Consider the following 27,161-nt stretch of genomic DNA (forward strand, 5'->3'; position numbering starts at 1 on the left):
TTCTGCTCCTTTTCTCTCTAGGTCTTAACAGCCTTCTGCACCTTTCTTTCTAACAGATTGTTAACTTTTCATTGCTCTGACAAAATCCCTGAGATTTATTTTGATTCATGGTTTCAGAGGCTTCGGGTCTATGGTTGGTTAACCTAATTGCTTTTAGGCTTGTGGCAAGCCAGAAACATCCCATTGTAAGAAAGCTTTTCACCTTGTGGCAGCCAGAAATCAGAAAAAATAAGAGAGGCAGGGTCCAGGGGCAAGAGCTATCCTCCAAAGTCATAGTCCCAGAGACCTCCTTCCTCCAACTGGGCCCTATTCCCTAGTTTTCTAAAGATGCTATCAAATCATGAATCCATCAGTAACCACTGATGAAGTTAAAGCCTGCCAGCTATCAACAAACCCTTCAGTTGAGGGCTGATAATGTAGAGAGAGGGTAGTTAACAAATACTGGTATGTTATATATTTGTTAAAATGAAGTATTTTTTCTCTTCTTCCACATCTTCCCTCTCAAAATCAGGCTACAGAAGAAGTTTCTAAAAACCTGGTTGCCATGAAAGAAATTCTGTATGGCACAAATGAAAAAGAACCGCAGACAGAAGCTGTAGCTCAGCTTGCTCAAGAGCTGTATAATAGTGGACTCCTTGGCACTCTAGTAGCTGACTTGCAGCTCATCGACTTTGAGGTAAGAAAGCTGTTTCTTCATTTTCACAGTTGCAATTTGTAGTCCTTTTCCATATGTTCACTTCTTTAGAACATCTTAAGATTCCTGTTGGTTCAGGGGTTCCTGACCTTTGTATGCATGCAGAGCCAGGGCAGGAACCAGTGGTGTCTCAGGCATAAACCAGGTTTTCTCCACATTTTATGTAGCTTCTTGGGTATTCATTGTGCCCTTTTGGATCTCAGCAGACCACCAGAGAATGCTGGTTCTGGCCTCCCTCTGGCATAGGGGCTGAGAACGCAGGGGACTGTCTGAGAGTGCCCGGATCCTGCCTCCCTGTGGTGTTCCTGCTAATAGGGGTACAAACCTTAGAAGGAAGCCTGAGTGTACCTGACTGGAACCTGACTTGGACTTCTGTGGGTGCTCCTGAATAGCTGATCTGAAGCCATCAGTTCCCACAAATAAAACCTGAGAGAACCTGAAACTTGTACCAACCAGCTTTACATAACCACTAAGGAAAGGACTGAGGCACCCCGATAATACAAACAGAAGCGTACTTCAACTTCTCGTATCAGAATCACAACAACAAAAAAATTCACATGCCAAAATCACAACAAAAGAATGATAAATGGAAAGCCAAAACACTATGTCCCCACCAAACTCGACCAGTCATGTGCCCTTTCATTTAGGTTATAGTTCATTAACAGCTCTTTGATTCAAGGAATAAACAGTGTAAAGAAAACCATAGACTGTTAGAAGAACTTAAGAGAATGCCCATTACAGGAACAAGCATATGTTTTTTGTTTGCTTGGCACTGTTTTTAAATTTTTTAATTAGTTTAATGTTTAAATACCAGATTTTATTCACAGTTCTGAATTTCTGATTTCTCTTGGAAAATTGACTCTAGTAATATTGGAGCTGTACTCCTTGGCCCCTCAGCCGGACTAGGGCAACAGCCAAGGCATTCACCCTTGGGTTAGCTGTAGACAGCACAGCTTGCTTTTTCTCTCGGGGTCCTCTTTCTTTACACACTTTGTTGCCTAAGCTTATGCAGCTGGCTCATGGCATGTTAGATGCCTAGAGAGTTTACCGCTTAGGATGATGGTCCTTGATACCAATCTGAGGAGCATGTGTGGTAAGGAAGCACTCAGACTTGCCACAAGCAGCTTCCTCTTTGACTCTGTCAGAGTGTGCTTTAAGTCTTAGATGTCCATGCAGGTACTTAAAAGATAGGTTTGTGTTGGGGGGGTGCATTGCATTGGGGAGGGGATAACAACCAGATTTCATTTGGAAAAAGGAAGAAAGTGTAGTTAACTTGAATAATACTGATAATAAGGGAAAATAGAAATTTATTTTTATCCTACTGTAGAGCAAATAAAACTAATAAGATGTTTCTGTTATGTAACTGATCTAATGTATTTTTAATAGTGTATCAAGTTCCAACAGCAGTTTATTTTCTCTGCTAACTCGAGGTACATTGGAGCATCTAGTTCCTTCTATTTTGTCTCTATCCATTTCAGTCTCCAAACTTAACACTGAACTTAATATTCATTAGATACTTTTGAGACTTAAAGACATTATTTTAAGAGGCTGGAGAGATGGCTTAGCAGTTAAGAACACAGACTGTTCTTGCAGTCTCGAATCCCAGCACCCACATGGCAGCTAACAACTGTCCATAACTCCAGTTCTAGGGGATCCATGAGCCTCTTCTATTCCCACCGGCATTGCATGACACAGGTGTACATAAGATTAAAAAAAAAATAAAATTTCTTTAAAAAAGATTTTTTTTTTTTTTTTTAAAGTGCATGCCCGGCGGCCGCCCCTGCGCCGCGCGCCCGGTGTATGGGTGATATACTCTGGCGGCGGCAGGGTGAGGGACGGCCATATTTGCTGGCGCGGCCCGAGCCGTCAACAACAAAAAGTGCGCGGGCGCTCGGACGGGCGCGGAGACGCAGAGCCACTCGGCCCGGGCCTCGGCCTCGCCGCCGCCGCCCTCGCGTTTTGGCCTGGCTTGGCCGGGCTTGCCGGCCGCCAGGGGGGATGTCTTACAAGCCGAACTTGACCGTGCACATGCCCGCCCCCGCCCTCAACGCCGCAGGAAGTGTCCATTCGCCTTCCACTAGCATGGCAACACCCTCCCAGTACCGCCAGCTGCTGAGTGACTATGGACCGCCATCACTAGGCTACACCCAGGGAACTGGGAACAGCCAGGTACCTCAGAGCAAATATGCAGAGCTGCTGGCCATCATTGAAGAGTTGGGGAAAGAGATCAGACCCACATATGCAGGGAGCAAGAGTGCCATGGAGAGACTAAAACGAGGCATCATTCACGCTCGAGGCCTGGTTCGGGAATGCTTGGCTGAAACCGAACGCAATGCCAGGTCCTAGCCTCCGTAGTTTGAAGGTCCGCATCTTTGTATGAGATGGGAGGTTAACAATTCATATCGCCTGTTGAGATAAAATTCTTTTTTTAAAAAGTGGTAACAGTTTAGTTTTTTTCTGCCATGGTTCACTAAGCTCTGAACCTACACTCTCAGAGATTGGGGAAATATTTTGCAGTTAATTAAGATGTGCATTTTAAGTAGTTAGGAATGACCCAGGTTGTCTTTTTTTTTTTTTTAAGCATTGATTCAAAAGATGCATGTAAAATTACTTTATAGCAAACTATTGTTTGCCCCCAAATGCCAGTGTCTCCCTTTAATCCTCCTTTGAGTACATTTGTTGTTTGCATTACCCAAACAGATTTGTTCCTTTTCATAAGCTCATTGGACTCTGAGGACTTTAGTGCATACCGACATACCAGTTTTACTTAGTACCTGGCTTGCTTGCCATACAGTGTAGATTCTGCTTAATGGAGCTTTTTTGCTTAAGCATTTGCATGACTCTGAGTGCTTTGAGGTCAATCTTAAAAAATGCAAAAGTTATAAATACAGAAGAAAGAGCAGTCTACCCAACCTAACTAGCACCCCCAAAATTTCTATCCCGAGACTGTGCATAGATGTTCCACATTTGCTGTAAGCAGATCATAACACCTGGAAGAAAATGACTGAAACTGTTTACATCTTTGTATTTTTTACTTGATGTAATAAAGCTTATTTTCATTTAAAAAAAAAAAAAAGTGCATGCCCATGAGACTGATTGGTAAAGGTTACCAATGCAGGCCCCAGGATGATCTGTCTCTCTGTGTGCTTCAGGTAAAGTGCTCGAAGGCTAGTGTTTCACAAGCTGCCCTCTGAGGTTTGTCAACCTTGTGACAAGAGGCCATTCTGAAACATCTCTTGGGGGCCAATTCTCCCTTTGTTAATGTCTCGGGCAGCTTTCTGATTGATTAGGTTCGCTAGGTGGTGGTAATATCTGTTTTATACAGTGGTGATACATAGTTCTCAACTCTGAACTACTGTATCATGTGGTAATTAGCACCTTCCTTATTAATCTACCTTAAACCTTTCCTAAGTGACTGAGTTTAATAGAGGAATTTGTCTATTTGTCCTTAAAACTCAGCTTCTTACACAAGTCTCCAGTTCCATTATACTGAGAGTACAATTTCCTCTTTCCATTATTGCAAAAGAAAAGTGTACCTGTTGTATTTTTCATAGCACAAGTGTGCTATTTGGAATTGTTTGTTCCACTTGGGTGGATTCACATCCCTATAGATTGTAAGCATGATTCTGAGAGTTAGAAATGGTTGAAATTACTCGTGGAATATAGTTAGATTTCATTTTGTTGATGCATTGTATAAAAATTGCACACTATTAAAACTCAAGAATATGGAATTATAAAGGGATAAAATAAAATTTAATATCTATGGATGTTGTATAGTCATTTATTCAGTCATAACTAAATTTATAATGAGTCTCTGACTTTATTTTGAAGGGTGGATGGGCATTTTAATATTTAGTCAGGTAAATATTTTAATGATTGTTTCCTAATAGGGCAAAAAAGACGTGGCTCAAATTTTCAACAATATTCTCAGACGACAAATTGGTACAAGAACTCCTACTGTTGAATACATCTGCACCCAACAGAATATTTTGTTCATGTTATTGAAAGGGTATGTACAATATAATAAAATTTATATTCTTAGTTGAAAATAAAAAAGAAAGATTGTTTTGGGGGGAGGAGGAGAACCAGGCATTTCTCTATAGCTTTAGTTCATTTTTTACACATTTCTCTTTTTTAATTCCAACCTATGAACTAAATTCGTACAAAACTTCCCTGTTGTTGTAAGTTTAAAATCAGGTGAATTGTGAGCCCTTAGGTTCACAAATCAAACTGACTAAAGGAAAGAAGTAGAGCCTCCATGCCTTATTTCTGTTCTCCAAGATTTAAAAGATTGAGTTTCATTGAAATCCCAGCCAAGTCTTGTATCTGAAGCTGTCCTCTGTGCACCTGATCTGCACACTGCAAGGCAGTGAGATGCTCCCGTAGCAGAGCACAGATGCTGTATAGCCTCACTTCATTCAGTTAGCAAAGTACTTGGTGAGTGGGTTATCACAGTGCATCTCTCTGGAATTACTACCAGACTAAGCAGGTGTCTATGATTTGAGTAGTCTGTCCATTTCAAAACCAAAACCAAAAAAAATCTAAAAACTGAGATTTAACAAAAAAGTCTTGCTCTTCCTCAGCACTTAGCCTGTCCAAGGTGGCCAGTCCCTGTTGTGTTGTTCCACACTGGTTACTTGCCAGCTCTGGGGGTCATCCCAGCATTGGTGATGTTCTGTTAAACTAGTGGCAAATATGTCACTGCGTGAACCGGTTACTCCGCTCCCCTTAGCTTTACAGCTTACCGTGCCCAGATTCATGTCTCTCTGGTTTAGCACTTGCCCCAAATTCAAACATGCTTAGACAGAGCAGGAGTCAGTGCATCTGCTGGGTGCCAGCGTTCTGCTTCCTCCTCCATTCTAACCATCCGTGCTGCTGCTTCAGATGTTGCTGCTGCTCCAGATGTTGTCTTGCAGAACTTTTGGCACCTAAGTTTTTGTTGTATCCGTGCAGCATTACTGTGTAGACACACTGTGTAGCTTGAAGTTTGGATGTTCCCAGAGCAGCTTCCCGTGGCTTTTGTGCATTTTCTTTAGTCAGTATTTCTTGCCATAAAAGCTAATGGTTATTATTTAATTCTTCCTATGACTTCATGAGAGTTTTGTGTAAGGATTGTTAAACATTGTGTAAAATAAGATTGTTGAGGGACAGGTTCAAGTATAAAGCTCTGTCTAGAGTAGAAATCTCAGCCCGAAAACAAGAAGCCTAGAGAGTGGAGTCTGACTGGGGCCACACTCCACCTGACACCTGTCACACTTTGCTGTGAAGCTGGGAGCACAGCCACAGAGAACAGCACAGAAAAAAATCTTTCTTTGCTCTTTGCTCTGGAAACTATTAATGACTATGTTAAAGTTGTAATGAAATGCTTCTTCTAAAAAAATTTTTTTAAATATATATTTTTTAAAAAAAATCTTTCTTTGCAAAGCCGTTTCCATCATTAACCTACCATTTTGCTTGCTCTAGTCCTTTGCTTCTTACACATGACTTGACTTCGGTGTTCATCCCTGTCTATCAGGAATACACAGTGTATGTACTATACAGGCATTGTATCACAGTCCACAGTACCATCTACACGCCTAGTACATAGTCCAGTGTCCATTTTTCATATTTCCTTGATTTTCTTTTCTATTTATTTATTTATTTATTTTCTTTTTGAGACAGGGTCTCCCTGTAGCCCCAGCTGTCCTGGAACTCAGTATGTAGACCAGGCTGGCCTTGAACTCACAGAGATATACCTGCCTCTGCATCCCGAGCGCTGGGATTAAAGGCGTGCGCCACCATGCCGAGCTGTTTCTTGATTTCAACAAAATGAGTTTATAGATTATTTTAACTAAGTTTTTAAACAAGGGCTACAAACTGAATTTGAGAGATCGGACTCTTAGCTCTCTGCTAATCCGTAATAGTTAATTCCCGCTTTTTTAAACAGGCCATTTGGTGAGCAGCCAGGGCATCTGTTCTATAGAAAGTTGCCTATTTTATTAGCATATGTGGCATGTGTCTGTAACCCCAGCATCAGGAAAGGCAAGAGGCTCCCAAAGTCAAAGCCAGTTTAGGATGCATAGAAAGTCAGAGGCCAGCTTGAGCTACATATGCTCTCAAAAAACAAAGGCTTGAAGATGTGACAGAGGTAGAATACTTGACTGACAGACACACAGTGCTAAGGCAGACCTCCAGCACTGGGAGGAAAGATTACGTATTTTAGATTTACATTCGTATAAATTAGATTCACCGTCCCTTGTCCCTTGAAGTTGGTGGTTTGATGTAGGGGTTTGGTTAGATGTAGAGTCACCTTGAGGGGAGTATGAATTTGGCCTGTGTGGTACTCCACACTATCTATTGGGTAACAGTTGGCACTGATTGTGCCCTGGGGTAAAGTTTAAATTGATCATTGGATACAGGTGGTGTCAGTCTCTTATCTATCTGTTATGAAGTTCTCCATCAAACTTTTATCTAATGATTTTAATATCCACTGAGGATATTATCTAGTTGTTTTTTTTTTAAGTTTACTGATTCTATTACTTCTTATAATTAAATGTATTTCTTACTGGAAAGCAGAGCCCTTCCTTACTAATGACTTTCATTAACTCCAAATACAATCTGTATGAGAAAAACCATTATTTTATAATAATTGGTTGGTGCCCTGCCCACTTTCTTAGATAAACATTGAGTATATTGTTGTTTAAGCATTGTTATTAACTCAGGTTTTTGTTTTTAAAATAGATATTGGATGTTGTATAGTTGCTTTCCCTGTTAAGGAAGGTTTACTTTGGCTCACAGTTGGAGGTTAGAGACCATCATGGCAGGGAAGGCCTGGCTTTTGAGGTACCTGATCACAGTGCCTGCAGTCAGGAAACAGAGAGGTGATGCTTATGCTCATCTCACTTTCTACTAATTAAATTCAGGACACAGCCCATGGAATAGTGCTGACCACCGTTAAGGTGGGCTTCCCATTTCACTTAAACCTAATCAAGATAATCCTTTGCGGACATGCCCCGAGGCTAACTAATCTAAGTAATTGCTCACAGGTGTGCTGGGAAATGTATCTCTTAGGTGATGAGATTAGGTCCCATCTAGTTGACAATGTGTTTAGTCCATTTGAAACATTACTTTTTTATGTTCAAATCATCCGCATCTTAGCCCACCGTAAGCTTCTTTAGGTTGACTATGTCCTTTTGGCCGAGCTCCATTCACCTGTGATGGCTTCCTTGCTTCCTCTGGCACAAGAGCACCACATTGCTCATTGTATTCCAGCCTTGCCTTTTTTTTTTTTTTTTTTTTTTTTTTTTTTTTGGTCTTTTTGAGACAGGGTCTCCGTGTAGACCAGGCTGGCTTAGAACTTGCTATGTAGACCAGGCTGGCCTTGAACTCACAGAGATCCACCTGACTCTGCCTCACAAGTGCTGGGATTAAAGGCGTGCGCCACCACACCTGGAAGGTAGCTGTTTGTTTAAGAAGCACCTTTTCAGATACATATGCTCCAGCTGGGTGTGGTGATGGGCATGCCTTTAATCCTGGCACTCTGGAAGCAGAGGCAGTGAATCTCTGTGAGTTTGAGTCCAACCTGGTCTACATAGCAAGTTCTAAGCCAGCCTGGTCTACTTAGTGAAATCCTGTCTAAAAAAAAAAAAAAAGCAGCTATGTATACTTCAGTCAATTAAGTAGTTTAGACTACTTCTGTACAATTGGTCGTCTTAGACTGTATTAGTTTGATGCTAAATATTTTGGTGGGCTGTGCTACTAATTCTACTGTGCATTTAGGTATTACTAGCATTTGACTGAATTTGGAGAGAATAATTTTTTTAATCCTTTACTTATTCATATTTATTTATTTATTTGTTTTTGAGACAGAGTCTTCTGGCCTGGAATTCTCTATGCAAAGAGAATTCCTCAATCTCAGAGAGATCCACCTGCCTCTGCCTCCTATACACTGGGATTAAAGGCATGCACCATCACATCAGCCCAGCAAGAAAAAACTCTTTGCAAAGAGAAGCCCTAACATACTCTCTTCCATTTCCTCTTCTGCAGTGATCCTTGAGCCTTGGGAGGCAAAAGTTGGATATAGGCGTCCTATTCAGGGATAAGGTTGCTCCAAGTCCTGTGTCTGAAGTATGTCGTGTCCTCAGCAACAGTCTTACTTTCAAGTTCTGGGAGGCAATCAAGGCTTGTGGCAATAGGAGAGAAAAATTTTTTATTGGCAATTTCAAATATAATGTGCTTTTAAATCTAGTGCTAACAGGTTGTACAGCAACTGTTTGTCTTGCACTCACTGGGTTATGGTTTAATCATTTAGACAGGTTTGACAGATTCCCATCAAAACCTGTTAAACTTGTACTGAACTGTCCTACCCTTATCCTTCTGGGCTCCTGCTTATTGAAGATAAGCAAAAATGAATGGTGTGAACAGCCCTTCTGTGAACAGACATTTTAATCAAATAAGAGCCAGTCAGCATGCTGAGTGCTGTGCCCTAACTGATGCAGAGGAATGTGGTCTTGCTCTTGTTGAGGATCTGCAATAAACATGTACAACAAAAAGACAGTAGTAGCGCTGCTAGGTAACAGATTAGTGCTACAGTATTTCAGAGGTTAGATGAGTTTGCAGGGTTGGTAAAAGGAAAGGATCTTCCAAGTTGTAAGTTTCTACAAAGGGCTTAGAATTTACATAGGAAAAAGAAAGCATCTTTTTTTTGTCATTTTTGAGACAGGGTCTCCCTGTAGCCACAGCTGGAACTTACTATGTAGACCAGGCTGGCCTTGAACTCACAAAGATCCGCCTGCCTCCCAAGTGCTGGGATTAAAGGCGTGCACCACCATGCCCAGCCTACGAAAGCATCTTAATGGCATTTATCACTGGTGAAAAGTCCAGGGGCAGGAATGAACAAGAAGCAATGAGCAGCAGAACTGGACCATGTTATGGCAGGTAGGAGAGCATTGTACCAGAGCAGTGCATCGGTGAAAGGAAGACTAGCCAGCAAGCCTAGAAGTTTGTTTGCCAATAAACACTTGTGAGCTCCTAAACTAGGAATGTTGTTGCTAAGCTGTTGTTGGGTATGTGGGTTGGGGCGGAGCTTTTTTTCTGATCATAAGGAAGAAATGGTGAGCAAGACAGCAGAGATTAAAGGAAGGAGGCTATATGTTGGAAAGCTGGTGAGACACTTGGGCCCCGGAGTCCACTCTATGCTTAGAGTGATAGAGGTGCTTATAAGGGGACCAGGCTTACAATTTGATGGGATTTACATGTTTCCAAGAGTCTGGAACTACTCAGTGTTGAAATAGCAAAATATAAATGCTGTATATTTGATGGACCTCTGTAGATACTATGAATTTCTGGATTTGTCAATATTTTTTATTCAGTCTTCGGTTCCTTTGGGTGTTGAGCACCATAGGTAACAGCTAAGCTAAAATGGGATGGTGTAACCCTCAAAACTTCTAACTTCAGACACTGAACTTCTAGTCTTACAGTCTCTGCCGTGGCTGTTCTTGATTGATTGAAGGAGGCTGTCTACCTCTGCACACAGGTGGGCTCCAGAGCGAGCTCCCCTGCTGTGCTCTACTCTGAGAGAAATGCTTTTTGTAACCTGCTCTGGTTGCTTAGTTAGGGCACATGTCTGAAACTTCTTGTTCAGAAAGTTTGAAATGTTCACTTCTGCAGTTTTGAGAAATCAATCATGAATGGCTTTTTAAATATTGTTTTTACAGGTATGAATCTCCAGAAATAGCTCTAAATTGTGGGATAATGTTACGCGAATGTATCAGACATGAACCACTTGCAAAAATCATTTTGTGGTCAGAACAGTTTTATGATTTCTTCAGATATGTTGAAATGTCAACATTTGACATAGCTTCAGATGCGTTTGCTACATTCAAGGTAATGCTTTTAAATTTGAATTCTAAATACACTTGAAAGTCTGATCAAGTTTGCAGGTTCCTAATCTCTGTCCTCCTGGTCTACACATGACTGCCCTCTAGTGGAAAGAAAAGATCTTTTGAATGAGTTGGTATGTTTTAGGTTTTTGCAGTGAAACTACAGCCTAAAAATAGGGAAAATTAAGATTCTAAAATCTATCAAGAAGGGAGAAATCCTTTGTGGTCAAAATTCCACATTTCTGTTAAATAATCCACTAAATATGGCATAAATATATAGTGTGTCCAACAACTAGATTTTCTTCTGTGTTGGAGCATTCTGTAGCACTTCCTTGGCACTAGGTGAGGTAAGGTGGGTGGCCTCCGCTCAAGGGCTATGTTATCTTGGAATAAATGTGTTATTAAATACTAGAACCATATTCATTACAGAGATACCTACCCATTGTTGATAGTCAGGCCCAAAGGAGTGATCACCTCTCCTGTGTCCTTCTCACACTAGAGCATGTCTGCGAGAGCAAGGGGGCAGAGTCATCTGCACTGTTTCACTACTGTTTCCTCCCTCCCCTCAGTTGCCTTACCTCCCTTGTGGGTCTGTAGAAACTAAATGCCCATGTGTGTGTATACAGACAGAGATTTCAGTTACAGGTTCTATTTATGGTATATGAATAAAGCAGGAGTCTTCTATTTTCCTTCTTTCCCACTGAGAACAAGCATTCCTTAAATGACCCTATAAGCTAATGAATCAGTGTTTAGTATGCTTACATGTAGACCACCCATGCTTAGAAGCCATGAACACGGTTACAGTGAGAAATAGTCACTTTCCTCATGAGAGCTCAGTTTTATGGTTATAAAGAGCTCATGAAATACCAAGCTTGGGCTCTGGGTGAAATAAAAATGATAAGGGGCTGGAGAGATGGCTCAGTGGTTAAGAGCGCTGACTGCTCTTGCAGAAGACCCAGGTCCAAATCCCAGCACCCACATGGAGGCTGACAACCATCAGTAACTCCAGTTCCGACACCCTCTTCGAACCTCCAAAGGCTTTGCACAACATAGGTGCACTTACTTGGAAGCAATACTCTCATACGCATAAAATAAAATTTTGAAAAAGAATGATGAATGGTCCTAGGATAGAATGAAGGCCTGGGGAATTGCACCCTGGATTAAAATAAAGTCATAGTGTGAGAGGTGCCCAGTATTTATTTCCCAGATCTAGTACAGAGGGTGTCAGAGCTGAGGTCAGACTTCGGATACTTGTATGTAAATGTCAATGTACAAAGCAAAATGCAATGAATTTGAGATTATAACATAGAGTGGTCACTATGATGTCTTAGGTATCACCGCAGTGGTGGGATAGGACTCATGATTAGAATGCATCGATGGAAGGGAGTGTCCTATTCAGGAGCAGCAGCCGGCATGAAGGGAGATGTAGTAGCACCTTGTGTCAAGGAGAGAGTCCCCTGTGTGAAAGACAGCCAGGATCCCGAGAGTGGCAGCACTCTGGGCGCAGGAGGGTGAGGGAAGAGGATTGAGGAGCAGCAGTGGTGTGGGAGAATGCAGCCAGCCCACTGACCACGTGGAGGACATGGATGACATGCTCCTGGCAAAGATGGCCAAATTGGCTCTGAGGTGAGAGATATGTGCTGGCTACATGCCAGAAATGTGATATCTGAGTCTTGATGATTGCATCTCAATCAGGGTTGCTTCTTTTAGTTAATTCTCCCCAAGGAGAAAATGGTGGGATAGAACCACTTTGATAACCCAGTCCCGTCAGATCTGTAAGGCAAGAAAGGAAAGGATTGGGCAGAGCCAGTCAGGTAGTCTCCACTTGAAGAAGAACTTCAAAAATGACTTGGGATTCAGAGGGTGAGCTCCAAAAGAGAACTCTGGGAGGCCAGCCTGGCTTCTGGACCGCAGGTGCTCCTGATGACACAGAAAGGGAGAGGGGAGAGACCTTTCATGAGAGGCCCTAAAGCCAAGACCATGTGTAAGACAGACAGACCTACCACCTAATCTCAGACTAGCTAAATACCAAACAGACCCATGCTACCCCTACATTCTTCTCTGATAGAAACCCCAGTCAGAACAGGAAGAATGCCAGCAGGGACAGCCCAGCAGCTTCCCAGCAGAGGAGTTGGCGAGACAGGAGGAGAACTTCTCTCCTGTTTGCTGCTGTCCCTTTGCAAAGGGCAGTTTTCTAATAGAAAAGATCTGCATTCTATGCCATCCTTTGAGAAAATGTATCTGCACATTTCTCAGACACACTCAGCTTGTGGAACAGGTGCTGAGCCTTCAAATTAGAACCATCTTTTCTACATGTGTCCAGGATTCATAGCTTGAATGAATGAATACTGAAATAGCAAACCAGATGGCCAGATATCTTTAGTGATTTGGTTTGGGTTTGAGGAATGAATGAAATGGTAAAGGCATTTGAAGGCCAACCACTACTTTTAATTTTCCAGAATAAAAGAAGGCAGATTTCCCAGAAAACCTGGTAGAGTTTGGAGCTTGATGGTATACCTTAGTAAGAGCCTAGAGGATATTTCTATTTGTATGCGCCTTGGAAAGGAACCCGGGTGGGTGCCCACAACCAGCGTGGCTCACTAAGAGAAGTTCAGTCATACTAATCTTACAAGAACCGGTGCATCAGAGCAGCGCTGCCAGTGGTTTGACCTCCTTCTGTCCATTAGTTAAAATTTAGGTAAAAGTACAAGTATATGAAAGGGCTTTGCACTGCCACACAGTGTGTGCAGCAAACAAGTTGCTGGACAGTTACTAACCCTACCAATCTAAGAAGATAAGCGCACAACTAATTGGATGCCACAGCAATACATTGTTGGTAAATAGAGTGCCATCTTCCTAGAAAGGTCTCCTCTGGGCTTCTCCCGTCCAGCCCAGCTGAGCACTTCTATTAGTGACTGAAGGGTACACTCATCAAGGGATGTAATAGTAACTGGAAAGGGATAGAGATAGGTATCTAGATACTAAATTCCTAAAGATCCAGGGAAACCAGAATAGGACAGGGTGAAATTAGGTGTAGATAACTGCAGTCTTCCACCTGAGGATCCAACTGTGTAAATACAGGATGAGAGACTAAAGCATCATAGTAACAATGCTAAATGAAATGGTTACAACTGTATAAATACGGGATGAGAGACTAATAGTGCATCATAGTAACAGTGCTAAATGAAGTATAATATTTACTAGAATATAATTAACAACCATATGAGAGGTATTATTGTTATTATATCCTTCCTTTGTGAGAAAATTGAACCTGAAAATGATGGTAACAAATCATACAGTAAGTGCAGAAGCTAGAATTTGAACTCAGGCAGACTTAAAAAACCCACTCTGCAAAATTCTGAAATTTTCCAGTAAAATTAAACAGGGTGATGATGCTGCCCCTCAGAGCTTCATGTGAGCACATGTGTGTAATGTAAGGAGTCACTGGTGTCACTTTTCAGGTAACAGCATATAAATGTTTCTTTCCATGTGTTTTTGAGTGTGCATAGACAAATAGGTGACTTTCAAAAGGCGATGAGGGACTCAGAACCCTGTCCTTCAAGGAGTTGTTAAAAGAACTGAAACATGAGACTACTTGTATTTGAAGTGAGTCTGTCTACTCTGGCAGTTTCTCAAAGTAATTGACTCAAGCAAGGAAAGACCCTTTTGACTCTAGGACCTCCAAAAGTGAACAGTACAGATAAAAAAATTGAGTTCCTTGTCCATGGACATAGTTAAGCATTAGGTAGCACATGGGGCCACGTGACTTCCCAAGGCTCTGCGCAAACAATCACCCACTCCAGCAGGTAGCAGATTTCTCCAGGAGTTGAGGGTGGCTTTTGTCATCTGCTATTTGGACTTTGAGAAAGCTTTATAATTTGGCCATCTTAAAAGTTGGCTGCTCTCTGCTGGGCTTGGGACATGGTACATACAGCCTTTCTCCAAGTAGATCAGGTCCTTATCCTTCCCCTCTGGTCTGCCTCAGGCAGGATCACATGTACCTCATAAATTTTGTGGGTTGCTGACCACATACTGACTGTACACCCTTTGCCCTTCACTTTTGTCACAGATATCTCTTATGCCCCGAGGCCAGTTTCTCTTCCAGGAGATGGAAGTACTGCCCGAGGCCCCGTCTCTTCCTTTCCCAACTTAATATTAGCTGGTTCTTAGCAGGCACTCCTTTCTAACAAAAGTTCTCCCCTGCTGGAGAGATGGCTCAGCAGGTAAGAGCACTGGGACCCGGGTTCGATTCCTAGGACCCACATGATGACTAACAAGTATCAGTAACTGTCTATTCCAGGGGAACTGACACTCTTTTAACTCCACGGGCATTGTACTACATGGGTGCACTTACACATGTGCAGGCAATACACTCATACACGTAAAAACAAAATAAAAAAAAAATTTAAGTCCTCCCCAATCCCAGGCCCTCAAAAGGCTTTCATCTTTTTTTTTTTTTTTCCCCCTTTTTTGCTCTTTTTGAAACAGGGTCTGGAACTCACAGAGATCCACCTGCGTCTGCCTCCCACGTGCCTGGACTACAGGCATGCGCCACCATGCCCGGTGGCTTTCATCCTTTTATGTATGGGGTCCAGCTCCTACTTTAGCAGCCTTAGAGCACCCCCTTTTAGTTCTGTCTACCATGAGGCCGTTGTAATTTGTTTCCCAGACTGACCAGAATCTGAGTTTGCAGATTATAACAAATGGATGGGGAGATATTGGAGGCTCCCCTTTTGGTGTGTGATCTACTTGGTCCTGCTTAAGGTACACTGTAGACCTTCCTGTCATGGAGCAGATACTTCTTACTGACCTGTTCCTGAAACTCCAGTATCAGTTGAGTGCCAACATCTCTCAAGCGCCCCTTTCCTTGACCTTTTCTGTTTAGTGTGACCGAATAGAGGGCAGTGGAGTCTTTAGGCTGCACTTCCTTAGTGCCTGCCAGAGTGACTCAGTTACAAAACGGAAGCGGCATTCATTGTGCACAGACCTGACACATTAGTCTCTTAATCCATTCATTCATTCACCAAGTTACTGGGGACCTGCACTGTTCCAACAGGTGCTGTTCTAAGGTGCTGGGACCTACTCTTGTGTCACCTACACAGGGGGAGACCAGCTGTCAATTAAGCTTGATAATAGGTGGGGAATGCTCTTTGACAGACAGGGATTGAAGAGAACATTGACGTTCTCACACTCTTCTTTACATTGTGACCCATGTGACTACAATGCTAGGTACACTACCATTGTAGCACTCTGTTAAGGGAAGGTCCTACATGTGGAACCATTCTGTCTCCAAGCATGTTAAAAATGACTGCAGGTTTTTTGTTTTTTTTTTAAAACTTCTACCTATTGAATTCTCAAGGGGAATTTGGAAAAATTAGCTAGGTTTTCCTGAACATCCTTGTTTAAATGAGGGCCTTCAATACATACCCTGTCCAAAAGTTTGAAGAGCTATAAATCTTTAAGGTCGGGGTTAGAAGCCTTAAAAGGCATACTGTGATGATTGTTTGAATGTGACAACCCCCCTCCATGCCTCCCCATTTTCCTGGTTCATTCATTGGCTAAATGAGTACACTCTTGCCGTTGTACCAGGCAGTGCAAATGTGATGGACACTCAAAGCCTAGTAAAAATACACATGGCCCCTGTGTTTCTGAAAGTGAGAGTTTAATACAGGAGAGTATCAAATCCCACAAGCAAATATAAAGTCACAAGTGATGCTAAGTCAGAATCTGAGGCCAGGGATCCGTAACTAGACATAGAGAAAGCCTCTAGGAAGGCCTTTGGGAGAAGATGTTAGCAGGTGAATAACAGACTGGAGATCTGGTGCATCCCTACTAGGGAACTTGAGCTGGAGTGCTGTCCACATGTGCTTCACAGAACCAGCGCCGCAGTTGAACCAACTTAATTAGGTGAAATGGGACAGAAAGCATGTTCCCTTTCTTACCCAGTGAGACCAAGGTCAGTTCATAGGTAGCTTGTAGGAGCCTAAGGCACTGTATGTCTTTTTTTTTTTTTTTTTTTTTTTTTTTTGAGACACTCTCTCTATAGCCCCAGCTGTCCTGGAACTCACTGTGTAGATCAGGCTGGCCTTGAACTCAGAGAGATCCGCCTGCCTCTGCCTCCCAAGTGCTGGGATTAAAGGCATGCGCCACCACGTCTGGCCAGAGTATGTCTTTTTGTGTTTGAGACCAGAGCCTTGAAATTTTCATACATTCTTTCTGAATGAATGAGACTTGAGCTGTTTCATAGTAATGTGGAATTATTTCATAGTAATGTGGAATTAGACTATAGGTCAAATTCATTTGTATTTCCATATTTTTGCAGAATTATTCTGCTTTCTTGAAAGTTAGTGCTATAATTGTTACTTTTAGAAAAATTTCCTTTTGACAAAAAGACTGTATTAGCTGTAAAAGCGAATATAGTTGAATTTCAGGAGAACAGAGCAGTTTTCCTAGGAGCATTCACTGGGCACAGCTTTCTCTTCCACATTTCAGAACAGCGTTAGCTTGTGTCTCACTCCCTTTTGTTCCGTCTGCTTTAGTTTAGTTTTTCCTTCTAAGAAATAGGGCCATGTCTAGTCATAGTCATTAAAATTGTGATTTCAAAGTAGTGATTTTATGTGCCTTTATAAAAAAATTTTGGTAGAATTTATGCTGGAATATTAAGTGCTGTGTGGTGATACTTAGCGGCTGTCTTATCATGCAAAATTGCACAAAATATTTTAGAATTCCATTTTCCAAGAGAACTTTAGTAGAAAATAACTGTAAAAATTTTTTTTTTCTAGGATTTACTTACAAGACATAAATTACTCAGTGCAGAATTTTTGGAACAGCATTATGATAGAGTAAGTATTAAAGTATTATTTTAAATAGCAGTTGCAAGTCTTTTAACAGAAATGAAGGTTTAAATTGGGTTTTCTACCAGAATGTCTATTTTGACTACATGGCGTTTGTAAGCGGTGGTGTAATCACTTCTCTCCTGAACAACAGAGTGCAGCCAGTCAGAAGCAGAAGGTGATCTTTTGATCCACACACTCACTGCCCATTGTATCTTTCCTGCTGGTGAATGACAATGTAGTTAGAACGCAGAGAGGACTGACTTTTTAACTTTTCCTTCCTCTTCCATCAGTTGCTGCATACAGGTAGGGTTGGAGCAGCGCTGGCCTCGTGGTGGCAGGGCCCTGCTCTGCTTCTGCTTCACTGCCAACTCCCTTGTGGCCATGGTCAAGGCACTTAGCGCTTGGGGACTAAGAAGTCCTCCCTTATTTGTAAAACGAGGACGTTTGGACTAGCCATCGACAAGGTCACTCCTAGCTCTGAGTCAGTGTGAGGTGTGCCTAGTAATGGTGACCTCCAGAGCTTTGGAAATGACTCTGGGAACCTGATGACTTGCCACCCGTTGAGCCACACAGCCACCCCAGAGCTGCGGCATCCGTATTCGCTCCTGCCACAGGCCGCTTCTGCTTTGCCCTGGAGGGCTCCCCGACGAACCCCATGCTTTCTCATGGCACAGTGGTTTCACCACATGCAATCCAGGACCTGAGAGGTGCTTCTAGAGAACCTAGAATAGCAGCAGTCCATTCAACTTCCCGTCTGTCGCCCCAGATTTGGCTGTGGTTTTAGTTCTGCTACTAGTAGGTTAAATCTTTGAAATTTTAAGTATTATTATTTCATCATTTGGTATCCTAGTCAACTAAAGTATAAGATTCTTGCCCCAGATTTGGCTGTGGTTTTAGTTCTGCTACTAGTAGTATTATTATTTCATCATTTGGTATCCTAGTCAACTAAAGTATAAGATTCTTGGAGGCAAAAACCCATGCTTCCTCATTCTTTTATGTGCATTCTCCTTGTCTTTCCCTCACCCAGCGCATCTTAACGTGACGCAGCCCCATGGAAGGCTTTGACATTGGCCGTCCTTTATTTCTCGAAGCCCATGTGTGTTTGGATATGGACATCTCTTTTTGAGTGTTTTGGTGTCAAGTGGCAGCAGTCATCTCATTGGAGCTCTTACAGCCTTTAGAAACGTAGACTTTAGCATCAGACAGCCTAAGTCTGGTTTCAAGTGCCTGATATTAATAAGACCTTAGGCACCTGTTCCCATCGCTCTCTGTGCCTTCCACAGCCTCAGAGCAGCACCTGCTACTAGATAAAGAGTGTGAAGTGTGGCTTGAGATGCCAAAGCCCATGAGATAGTGCTGAAACATCATAAGCAGCTCATAATTGTGAGCTGCTAACGTTATTACCACGCAGTCTCAAATATTTTTATTATGCTAGGGTATCTAACTTAGAACTTACCAAAAATACTGCCTTATTTCTAAAAAATTTACTACAGGCAGTGAAATCTGCTTTAATATTGGAGTAAAATATTCCTTCCAGCATATTGGTGGATGACATCATATCCAGGATTTTAGAAAGATGTATGTGAGGCAACTGACAGAAATGTATAAAGTGTCATCAGATCTGAGGGAGAAGGAAAGTAGTCAGTCCACAAAATGTGTGCTCTAAAGTACTGAGCACTTTCAAAAGTCATAGTTTTCTCGTAACCAAAGCATGGAGGGAAATAATTAAAAGACCATAATATATAAAAAGCAAAATCCATGCTGGTTACTGAGAAGAAACATGATTCTCTAGCACTAGAGCCTGAAGCACATTCTGCCAGACATTCTGGAAGGGACGTTAACTGACACAGAGTGGCTTTCTGGCTCCTCTGGTGACATGGTCTTGTTCCTGTCCCTTTGAAGATCCAGTGGGCTCCCATCAGCCTGCCGTGCAGCACTGCTCACTCTCCCGGTCCTCCGGCTGTGCCCTTCCTTTCTCTCCCATTTCTAAGCAGAGCTGTTCTGCTTTCACTTTGAACCAAGTCTCACCTTTCCAGGCTCTATCTGCTCAGTGCAGTGCTGGGTTTCTCCTCTCACCATCTCTCCATTTTCTCTCCTTGCTTGATCCTTGAAAGAACAGGTTCGGCATAAAAAAATCAGAATGATCTAGTCTAACACCAAGACATGAGTTCAGAAACTGAGGAGGGTGTTAACGTTTCAGCACATGGAGTTGGGATCCAGAGGGGACTTGGTCAGAGCAGTCTGTAGGCTTGACCGGAGGCTGGAAGGGATCGGTCCCAGGAGCTCTCTGCATAGAGGTGACCGGTGACATCACCCGAGGGCCTCTGAGGACATGGGGTGGGTGTTACTGTTTGGCAGCCCAAGCACTTGGGCCACCCTAGCCTTTGTGATATGAGTCTACCCCTGAACTTCATGTTATCTGGCCATCTTTTTCTTAAACAGCCTTCATGTGTGTTTTCTGCTCTTTTAGTTTTTCAGTGAGTATGAGAAGCTACTTCATTCCGAAAATTATGTGACAAAGAGACAGTCACTGAAGGTATGGCAGATTATTTTGTATCACTTGTTTCTCTTCACTGTGTATTTGCAACTTGGATTTGGAGATAGAACAGCATGCTGACATGGATTGTAGACCTTTGAGAAAAATACATCTGTGATTTGCATGTGATCAGAAGTTTTTCAGAGAGGATAGGGTTTGGAGTGGTGCCCACCAAAACTGTAAGGTAGTCACCAGAAGAGAATATCACAGGAGGCAAAAGATGACTTTCCTTTCCTAACAATGCAGTATTTTAGATTCTGAAACACTTTTGAGGGGGTTGGCGTTTTTGTTGGTTTGAGTTTCATTTTTGGTTTTAAGATAGCCTGTGTATCTCAAGCTGAACTTGAACTGGGAGCCTCCTGCCTAACCCTCCCAAGGGTTGGAATGGCAAGGACGTACCACCGTGCCCTGCAGAAACACTCTAAATATTTGTTTTATTGTTAATGGGGGTGCAGGGTACCCTCCTGACCAGAAGATCCCCTGGAATTGAAGGTAGCTGTGAACCTCCTAATACAGGTACTGGAAATTGAGCTCAGATCCTCCACAAGAGCAATAAGTGTTCTTAACTGCTGAACCAGAAGCCCCCAGAAATATGCTTTAAACTTAGAGACTCATGCCAACTAGATGAAACATTTCAGATGGGTGCCCTGTGTGATACAGACCTGTGGTAAAGGGGAGAAGACAGTGTGAGCAGTGAAGTTGTGGGCTGCCCATATCCTTGGCTGCGTTGTATCAAAACAAGATATCGGGATGGATGTCTTCCAGAGGACCTGGGCTCAATTTCCAGCACCCTCATGGCGGCTAACAGCCGTCTGTAACTCCAGTTCCAGGGGATCCGACACCCTCTTCTGACCTTCGAGGGCTTTGCACAACACAGGTACACTTACATACATGCAGGCAATACATTCATAAAATGAAAATAATAAAATATTTTTAAAAACAGGATATGGACAATTCCAGTTGAACCTTTAAAATGCTAAATGTAAATTTTAAACTACTCTAGAACAAAAAGTAGTAAACTGAGGAGTTGGGGCAACTCAGTAGGCAACACGCTTGCCATGTAGGCATGAGTCAGATCCCCACCATCCACATAAATGCTGGGTGGATGTGGCAGCCTGGCTATGCTTGAGAAGTGGGGAAAGGATCCCAGGAGCAAGGTACCAAGACCAGACCAACCCGCAAAACGGGTTTGAGAGATTCTGCCTCTGGCCGCACACATAACACATCGTGTGCCCACATATATATGAACGTACGTGCAAACTGCACACACAAAGTGCCCATAAACCAAATCCAGCCAGCTGCCTATTTTTGTAAATAGGAAGTTTTATAGGGACACAGGCATTTATTTATGCATCATCTTTGGTTGTTTGTGGCTACAACAGCAGATTTGAGTAGTTGTTGCAGAGACCATGTGGCCTCCAAAGTCTAAAATGTGTGTTGTTGGAGCTAGAGAGATGGCTCAGTGGTTAAGAGCACTGGCTGCTCTTGCAGAGGACCCTGGTTCAATTCCTAGCACCCACATAATGGCTAATGACCATCTGTAACTCCAGGTCCAGGGGATCCAATGCCCTCTTTTGTCCTCCTTAGGCATTGCATGACATGGGTGCATTTACATATTTGCAGGCAGTATACTCATACACATAAAATAAAAAATAATAAAATACTTTTGAAAAATACTTATTGTCCAACCTTTCACAAAACAAGTTGCTGACCTCTGTACAATATTGTTATGGCAGTCATTAAACACAGAGCTGCCACCGCCATCCAATTCTGTCAGTAAATAGTTCTGACAGGAAATGGAGATGCAGTCTCAAAGAGCTTAGGAAAAAATTCTAATCCCATTTAAATGTTTTACCAGATTCATTTTAAATTCTACTCTGCCCAGAGTTCCTCCCCTCAAAAGTTATCTGAATTTATATTGATCAAGATCCTGTTCCTCTTCCCCCCTGACAGCCTATTTATAATTCCTATGGAAAACTTCATTTTTCATGTGTCCAAAGATGGCACATGAGAGCAGTACCTGCTGTCTTCATAAGAGTGTAGACAGGTTGCTTCTCACCTTAAAAAAGATAAATTCCATGATTCACATTGATGTGAAGCCTGGGATGTCTTTTTAAAGTACTTTTTTTTTTTTTTTTTTTTTTTTTTTTTTTTTGAGACAGGGTCCCCTTTCAGCCCCAGCTGGCCTGGAACTCACTGTGTAGACCAGGCAGGCCTTGAAGTCACAGAGATCTGCCTGCCTTTGCCTCCCAAGTGCTGGGACTACAGGCATGTGTACCACCCCGCCCGGCAAAAGTACATATTTTTTACATTGCACTTACTTTGGGGGGCGGGGGCACATGTGGCCATTACAGTTACAGGACAACTCTAGAGAGTCAGTTCTCTCCTACCATTTGGGTCCTGGGGATAGATGTTGTCAGACTTGGCAGCAAGCTCCTTTACCCACTGAGCCGTCTTCACCAGCCTGAAACCACTTTTTTAAGTTCTTTATGAACCCTAAGTAGCATAGATTTGTTTTTGTGCAGAACAGATTTTTGTGTGTGTAAGTATGTATCTATGTATGAGTATGTGCATGTGAATCCAGGTACCTACAGAGGCCAAAAGAAGGTGTCATCCTCTGGAGCTGGAGCTATGGACAGTTGCGAGCCCCCAACGTGGGTACTGAGAACCAAACTCAGATCCTCTGCAAGAACAGTCAAGGTTCTTAACTACTGAGCCATCTCTCCATCTACACAGCAGATTTTACTATGACAAGTTTACTCACCTAGAGATCAGCTGTTTAGGACTGTCAGATACTTGGCAGTCCTCAGGCACAGCAGTTCTGTGCTTACACTCCCCTCCCTGAGACCCTGCCCTACACCACTGCAGTCGTCTTGGGCCTAGCATGTGCTTTCCATATCCTTGGCATTTTGATTTCTCTCCACGTTCTCATAAAATATAGGCACCATTTCCCACATTATTGTATATTTGGTGAAGCTACAGCACAGAGACGGTAAGGTTACCACTCTTCCTGGAGAGCCAGACTCTGAGCCCAGCGAGCCTAGTGCCAGGATATTCTCTCAACTGGCCACCTGTCTGTCCACAAGGATGATGGGTGATGCCTGCTCCTTGCAGTATACATGGACCTGCATGCTGGGCCTCTCTGCTATAGGTCAGCACATCAATATCCTGGAGGAAAATCTCAAATGAGCATTATGGGCTGCTGTGGTACAGGCAGCTTGTAGAGCTCAGGAAGCCCTGAAGTTCACAGTTTCAGTTTACCGTGATGTCCAGAACAGAGACGATTACCTTCAAGTACTTCACTGAGGATAGCATGGAAGAGCTTTCATCTTTGTAGCTTTTGTGAGACATGTAAGAAAATGGTAACTTCAGTATGTGTGGGCCAGGGTATAAAACTGGACAAAACCATCCTGGAAAGCCCCGTTAAATACCACTTCAAACAGGAAAAAAATAAGTTAAGCCAAGAAATTACAAGTACCTTCTGGCCATTTCCTTGGGTAGTTTCTTTGTTGTTGTTCATTTTTATCTTGCTATTGTTTCATGGTCTATGAATCAGCACAGCACACACTTAAAGAACAGGCTCTGAAGGTCTCTGAGCCTGAGACAAGCTCTTCAGTAGCACCTCTTGCCATGGGCTAGACACTTGATGCACATGCCAGTGGTGGGTGTTCAAGTGAGTGACCAAGGGAGGTGGTGCCATACCCTCTAGGACTCTGCTGGGTCAGTTTTTTTTGTTTTTTGTTTTTTGTTTTTTGTTTTTTTTTTTTGAGTGCCTGCTAATCTGTGCTTAAGAATAATATCCTCAAAATGAGGGGTATTTTTAACTTTTAGATTTGCTTTGAAGTCTTAATGGTTGGAGAATGATGGTCTAAATGTCTTTTCAGCTTCTTGGTGAACTACTGTTAGATAGACACAACTTCACAATTATGACGAAATACATCAGTAAACCCGAGAACCTCAAATTAATGATGAACCTTCTACGAGACAAAAGTCGTAACATCCAGTTTGAGGCCTTTCACGTTTTTAAGGTAGAGTACACAAACCATAAACAATATTATCCTCAAATTATTCTCATCTCTTTTCATTTACAAATTACTAAAATATTGCCAGCCCAGCTTTGGTAACCAGAGTGATGGACAATTGAGCAGTTGAGTCAGTCTTCATGTGTATGTGGTACACCATTTCACAGAGACACGGACCTGGAAATGGGCCCTCAGAGAGCAAGAGCACTCCCCTCCACCCCTCCTCTTCCAACAGGGTCTCACTCTGTTGGGTCCAGGCTCAAATTCACAATCCTGCTGTAGCCTCAAGTGGGAGCCAGTGCCCAGCAGAGTATTTTAGAAGACTTTCTGTTGAGGTTTCTATTCTTTTTTTCGGGGGGGGGGGTGAGACAGGGTCTCCCTGTAGCCCCAGCTGGCCTGGAACTCACTATGTAGACCAGGCTGGCCTTGAAATCATAGTGATCCGAGTGCCTCTGCCTCCCAAGTGGTGGGATTAAAGGCATGCACCATCACACCTGGCAAGGTTTCTATTCTTAAAACCCAGTCTGACCCCATGCCCAGAAATAATTTCTGATCAGAGTTGGTACTTAGTACTAACTGCTGCTTTCAGGTTTGGCACAGCAAGCTTAGCAATCTTTGTACTAAAACATAGAATTATTAATTCTTGGGATTATGTAAAATAGGTTCTTCTAAAACATAAACTACACTGACTTGCCTGCCTTCCCAGGACCAAGCACCCTGGGTAAACATTGATTTCTCTCTAGCTGACATGAGCTCCTCTCGCTCAGGTGTTTGTGGCCAATCCCAACAAGACGCAGCCTATCCTCGATATCCTCCTCAAGAACCAGACCAAACTCATCGAGTTCCTCAGCAAGTTTCAGAATGACAGGACCGAGGATGAGCAGTTCAACGATGAGAAGACCTATTTAGTCAAACAGATCAGGGATTTGAAGAGACCAGCTCAGCAAGAAGCCTAATTTCCAATAAACACCTACAATACCCAATCCAAATTCAGCATTTGCTGTTAGCTACTCAGCATCAGGCACTCTTACCAATTCACGAGGAACATTACTGCTAATCTGCTGTTAAGTGAACGGTTTTTCCTTTTACTCTTTGTTTTTAGTCCAGGTTGGAGAGCGTAGTTGCTGCCGCTTGCACACTAGCACAGTGGGCTTTTCCTTGATCTTTGTGTCATTTCAGAATTCAAAGACTCCATTTGCTGCAGGAGTTCTGAGCATGGCCGGGTTCATGAAGGCAAATGTACGGAAGAGAGTAGAAGAGAGTGGTGTAGGGAAGAGGGCTTTGACATCGGGTGATAGCTGTGTGCTTGCATGGCTTTGAGGGGAAGATCCCGTGCAATGTGGCACATGCACACCTGTCATCCCAGCGTCAGATCATCCACCTTCACTGAAGGAAGATGGCACATACAGGGCTTTGCTGGAAATCAGAGGGGACTGTATCCACAGTGTGAGCTTTTGGGACAGAAAGTTGACGTGCAAATAAATTGATACTGAAACTTAGCGACTTCTCGAAAGTGTAAAGCTCCATAAGGTCATAAGGAAAATGTATATATGCTTTTCACAGCTTTCTAGAACTTTCTGACATTTGATTTTCTTGAGACTTGTAAACCTGGATATGTGGAAGGGTATTTGTTAATTTTACTATTTGAAGGTATTTTAAACAGTAGAGCTAGTGATACCACCTTGCATTTCATTTCAACACTGCTTACAGGTTTCTTTTGTATATAATTCTTAGAATGCTCATTTCTTTTAAATGGTTTAATTTGTACAGCAGAGGAATGTTATTGTAGTAGTATGTAACTATTACCTGAGTTTTTGCAAAAAAAAAAAAAATGAATGCTCATATGTAATTGAAATACTTCAGGTCACATGAAAATGCTGATTTTAACATTTAAGGATCACAGCATTAAAAGAAAACCAACCCTTTGTATTCAATTACCTAACAGGGTGCCATTAGCAGGCGGAACTACAGACCTGGAACTCAGTCCGCTCCACTTTCTTGCTCAATATTGGCCTTATTCCTCTTTAAAACTTCCTGTTTGCCACATCTGTGAATGATAAGGATTATGCTAAATCAGTGCTGATGCTTTGTGGGGAACCTCTGTAGACCACCCTTTCTTTCTTAGAGTAAGTAATCCAGTACAATAGTCGTGAAACTGAATAATTAAAACTTTGGCTTCTCTTAGGAAGAGCTCCTAGTCATAGGTGTCCTATGGGGAAATTTATTTTTTTTAATGTCCTGTTCCTTAATGCTGCAAATTATCAGTATTTATAAAGTAACTGATTTTGCACCACTTTTTTGTGACTTGTGACCACGGCAGAACAGTGTCTTCTAGACTGTATCTATATAAAGTTAATAGAATGGAATCCGTTCATCTCAGTGACACACGGATCACAACTAACAACTTACCAATCAGAGTTTGCCAGTTCCAATTCAGCATGGCTGTAGCTGATTAAGAAATTTATATAATTCTTTGCTAGCCTCTCTTACTAACTGAATTATTCATTGGCCAGTAAAATGAGCCTCCCAAAATGTTTTAGCAGGTGTTAAGGACTCCTTTAAGGAACACAAGTCATAAATAACTACTCCGGAAAATACAGATATATTTTCTTCTATTTAATTTAAATGACAGTCTACAATATTGGTTTTCCTGAGGCTGTCTTTATCAGAATATGTTGGGGATGATTCATGTTCTCACTTAGTAAAACAGAGAAAACATTGGGTCTCCTGGAAAAGAATACTCCTTGGCTGTGTAAGAGGCAGGCTCCGCCTAGCCGAGGTGCTCATCCTGTGGTCCAGTGTTGTGTGTCTGGATTTAGTGACAGCACATTGCGTCAAGTGAAGAAGGTTTTTGCCAACCCAGCTCTTAGAGCTGCTTCCACTTGGTCAGTCACGGGTGGCGCTAGAGCATGTTGCATAGAAGAGCGGGTACAGAGGGTCAGCAAACGTTACAGTCACAGTGGAAGCTGAAAGCAGAGAAGACTTTCTGGTTTTGTTTTTAGACAGACCAATGTGAAAATATTCTAAGTTGAAAAGTTGCATTTGAAGTATGATCATTTAATATATTCATATTACCAAAACTATTATACTGGGAGTGGTTTCTTCGGTGTTATAAAGGTTTAATTTTACTTAAGGCAGTTACTTAATGTGTTTTTTTTTTTTTTTAACCCTTTTAAAAAAAAAGTGGGGGATGTATACAGTTGTTAAAGACAT

At 42.3% G+C, this 27,161-nt stretch overlaps 2 protein-coding genes across 2 annotated transcripts in view; both read left to right on the forward strand.

The window, feature by feature from the left end:
- Cab39 (calcium binding protein 39) overlaps window positions 1–26,953 on the forward strand; it is an 84,050-nt gene extending 57,097 nt beyond the window's left edge. The window contains exons 3-9 of the mRNA XM_008838063.3: window positions 512–676; window positions 4,585–4,703; window positions 10,390–10,558; window positions 17,337–17,396; window positions 19,861–19,926; window positions 23,811–23,954; window positions 24,716–26,953. Coding sequence (XP_008836285.1) covers window positions 512–676; window positions 4,585–4,703; window positions 10,390–10,558; window positions 17,337–17,396; window positions 19,861–19,926; window positions 23,811–23,954; window positions 24,716–24,904 — 912 coding nt within the window. The 3' untranslated portion in view covers window positions 24,905–26,953. The remainder of the gene's footprint in view (window positions 1–511; window positions 677–4,584; window positions 4,704–10,389; window positions 10,559–17,336; window positions 17,397–19,860; window positions 19,927–23,810; window positions 23,955–24,715) is intronic.
- Window positions 2,628–3,580, forward strand: LOC103738201 (cyclin-dependent kinase 2-associated protein 1). Its single transcript, XM_008838062.3, has one exon. It carries the CDS (start codon window positions 2,693–2,695, stop codon window positions 3,038–3,040), a length of 348 nt encoding a protein of 115 aa, XP_008836284.1. The 5' UTR covers window positions 2,628–2,692; the 3' UTR covers window positions 3,041–3,580.
- Window positions 26,954–27,161: the final 208 nt, after the last annotated feature.

This window comes from Nannospalax galili, unplaced genomic scaffold, assembly GCF_000622305.1.
Source record: "Nannospalax galili isolate Female #2095 unplaced genomic scaffold, S.galili_v1.0 scaffold1138, whole genome shotgun sequence".
NCBI classification, from domain to species: Eukaryota; Metazoa; Chordata; class Mammalia; order Rodentia; family Spalacidae; genus Nannospalax; species Nannospalax galili.

Bases quoted from the DNA above. Each gene is read 5' to 3' on its own strand.
- LOC103738201 (XM_008838062.3), top strand. From the start codon at position 2,693: ATGTCTTACAAGCCGAACTTGACCGTGCACATGCCCGCCCCCGCCCTC.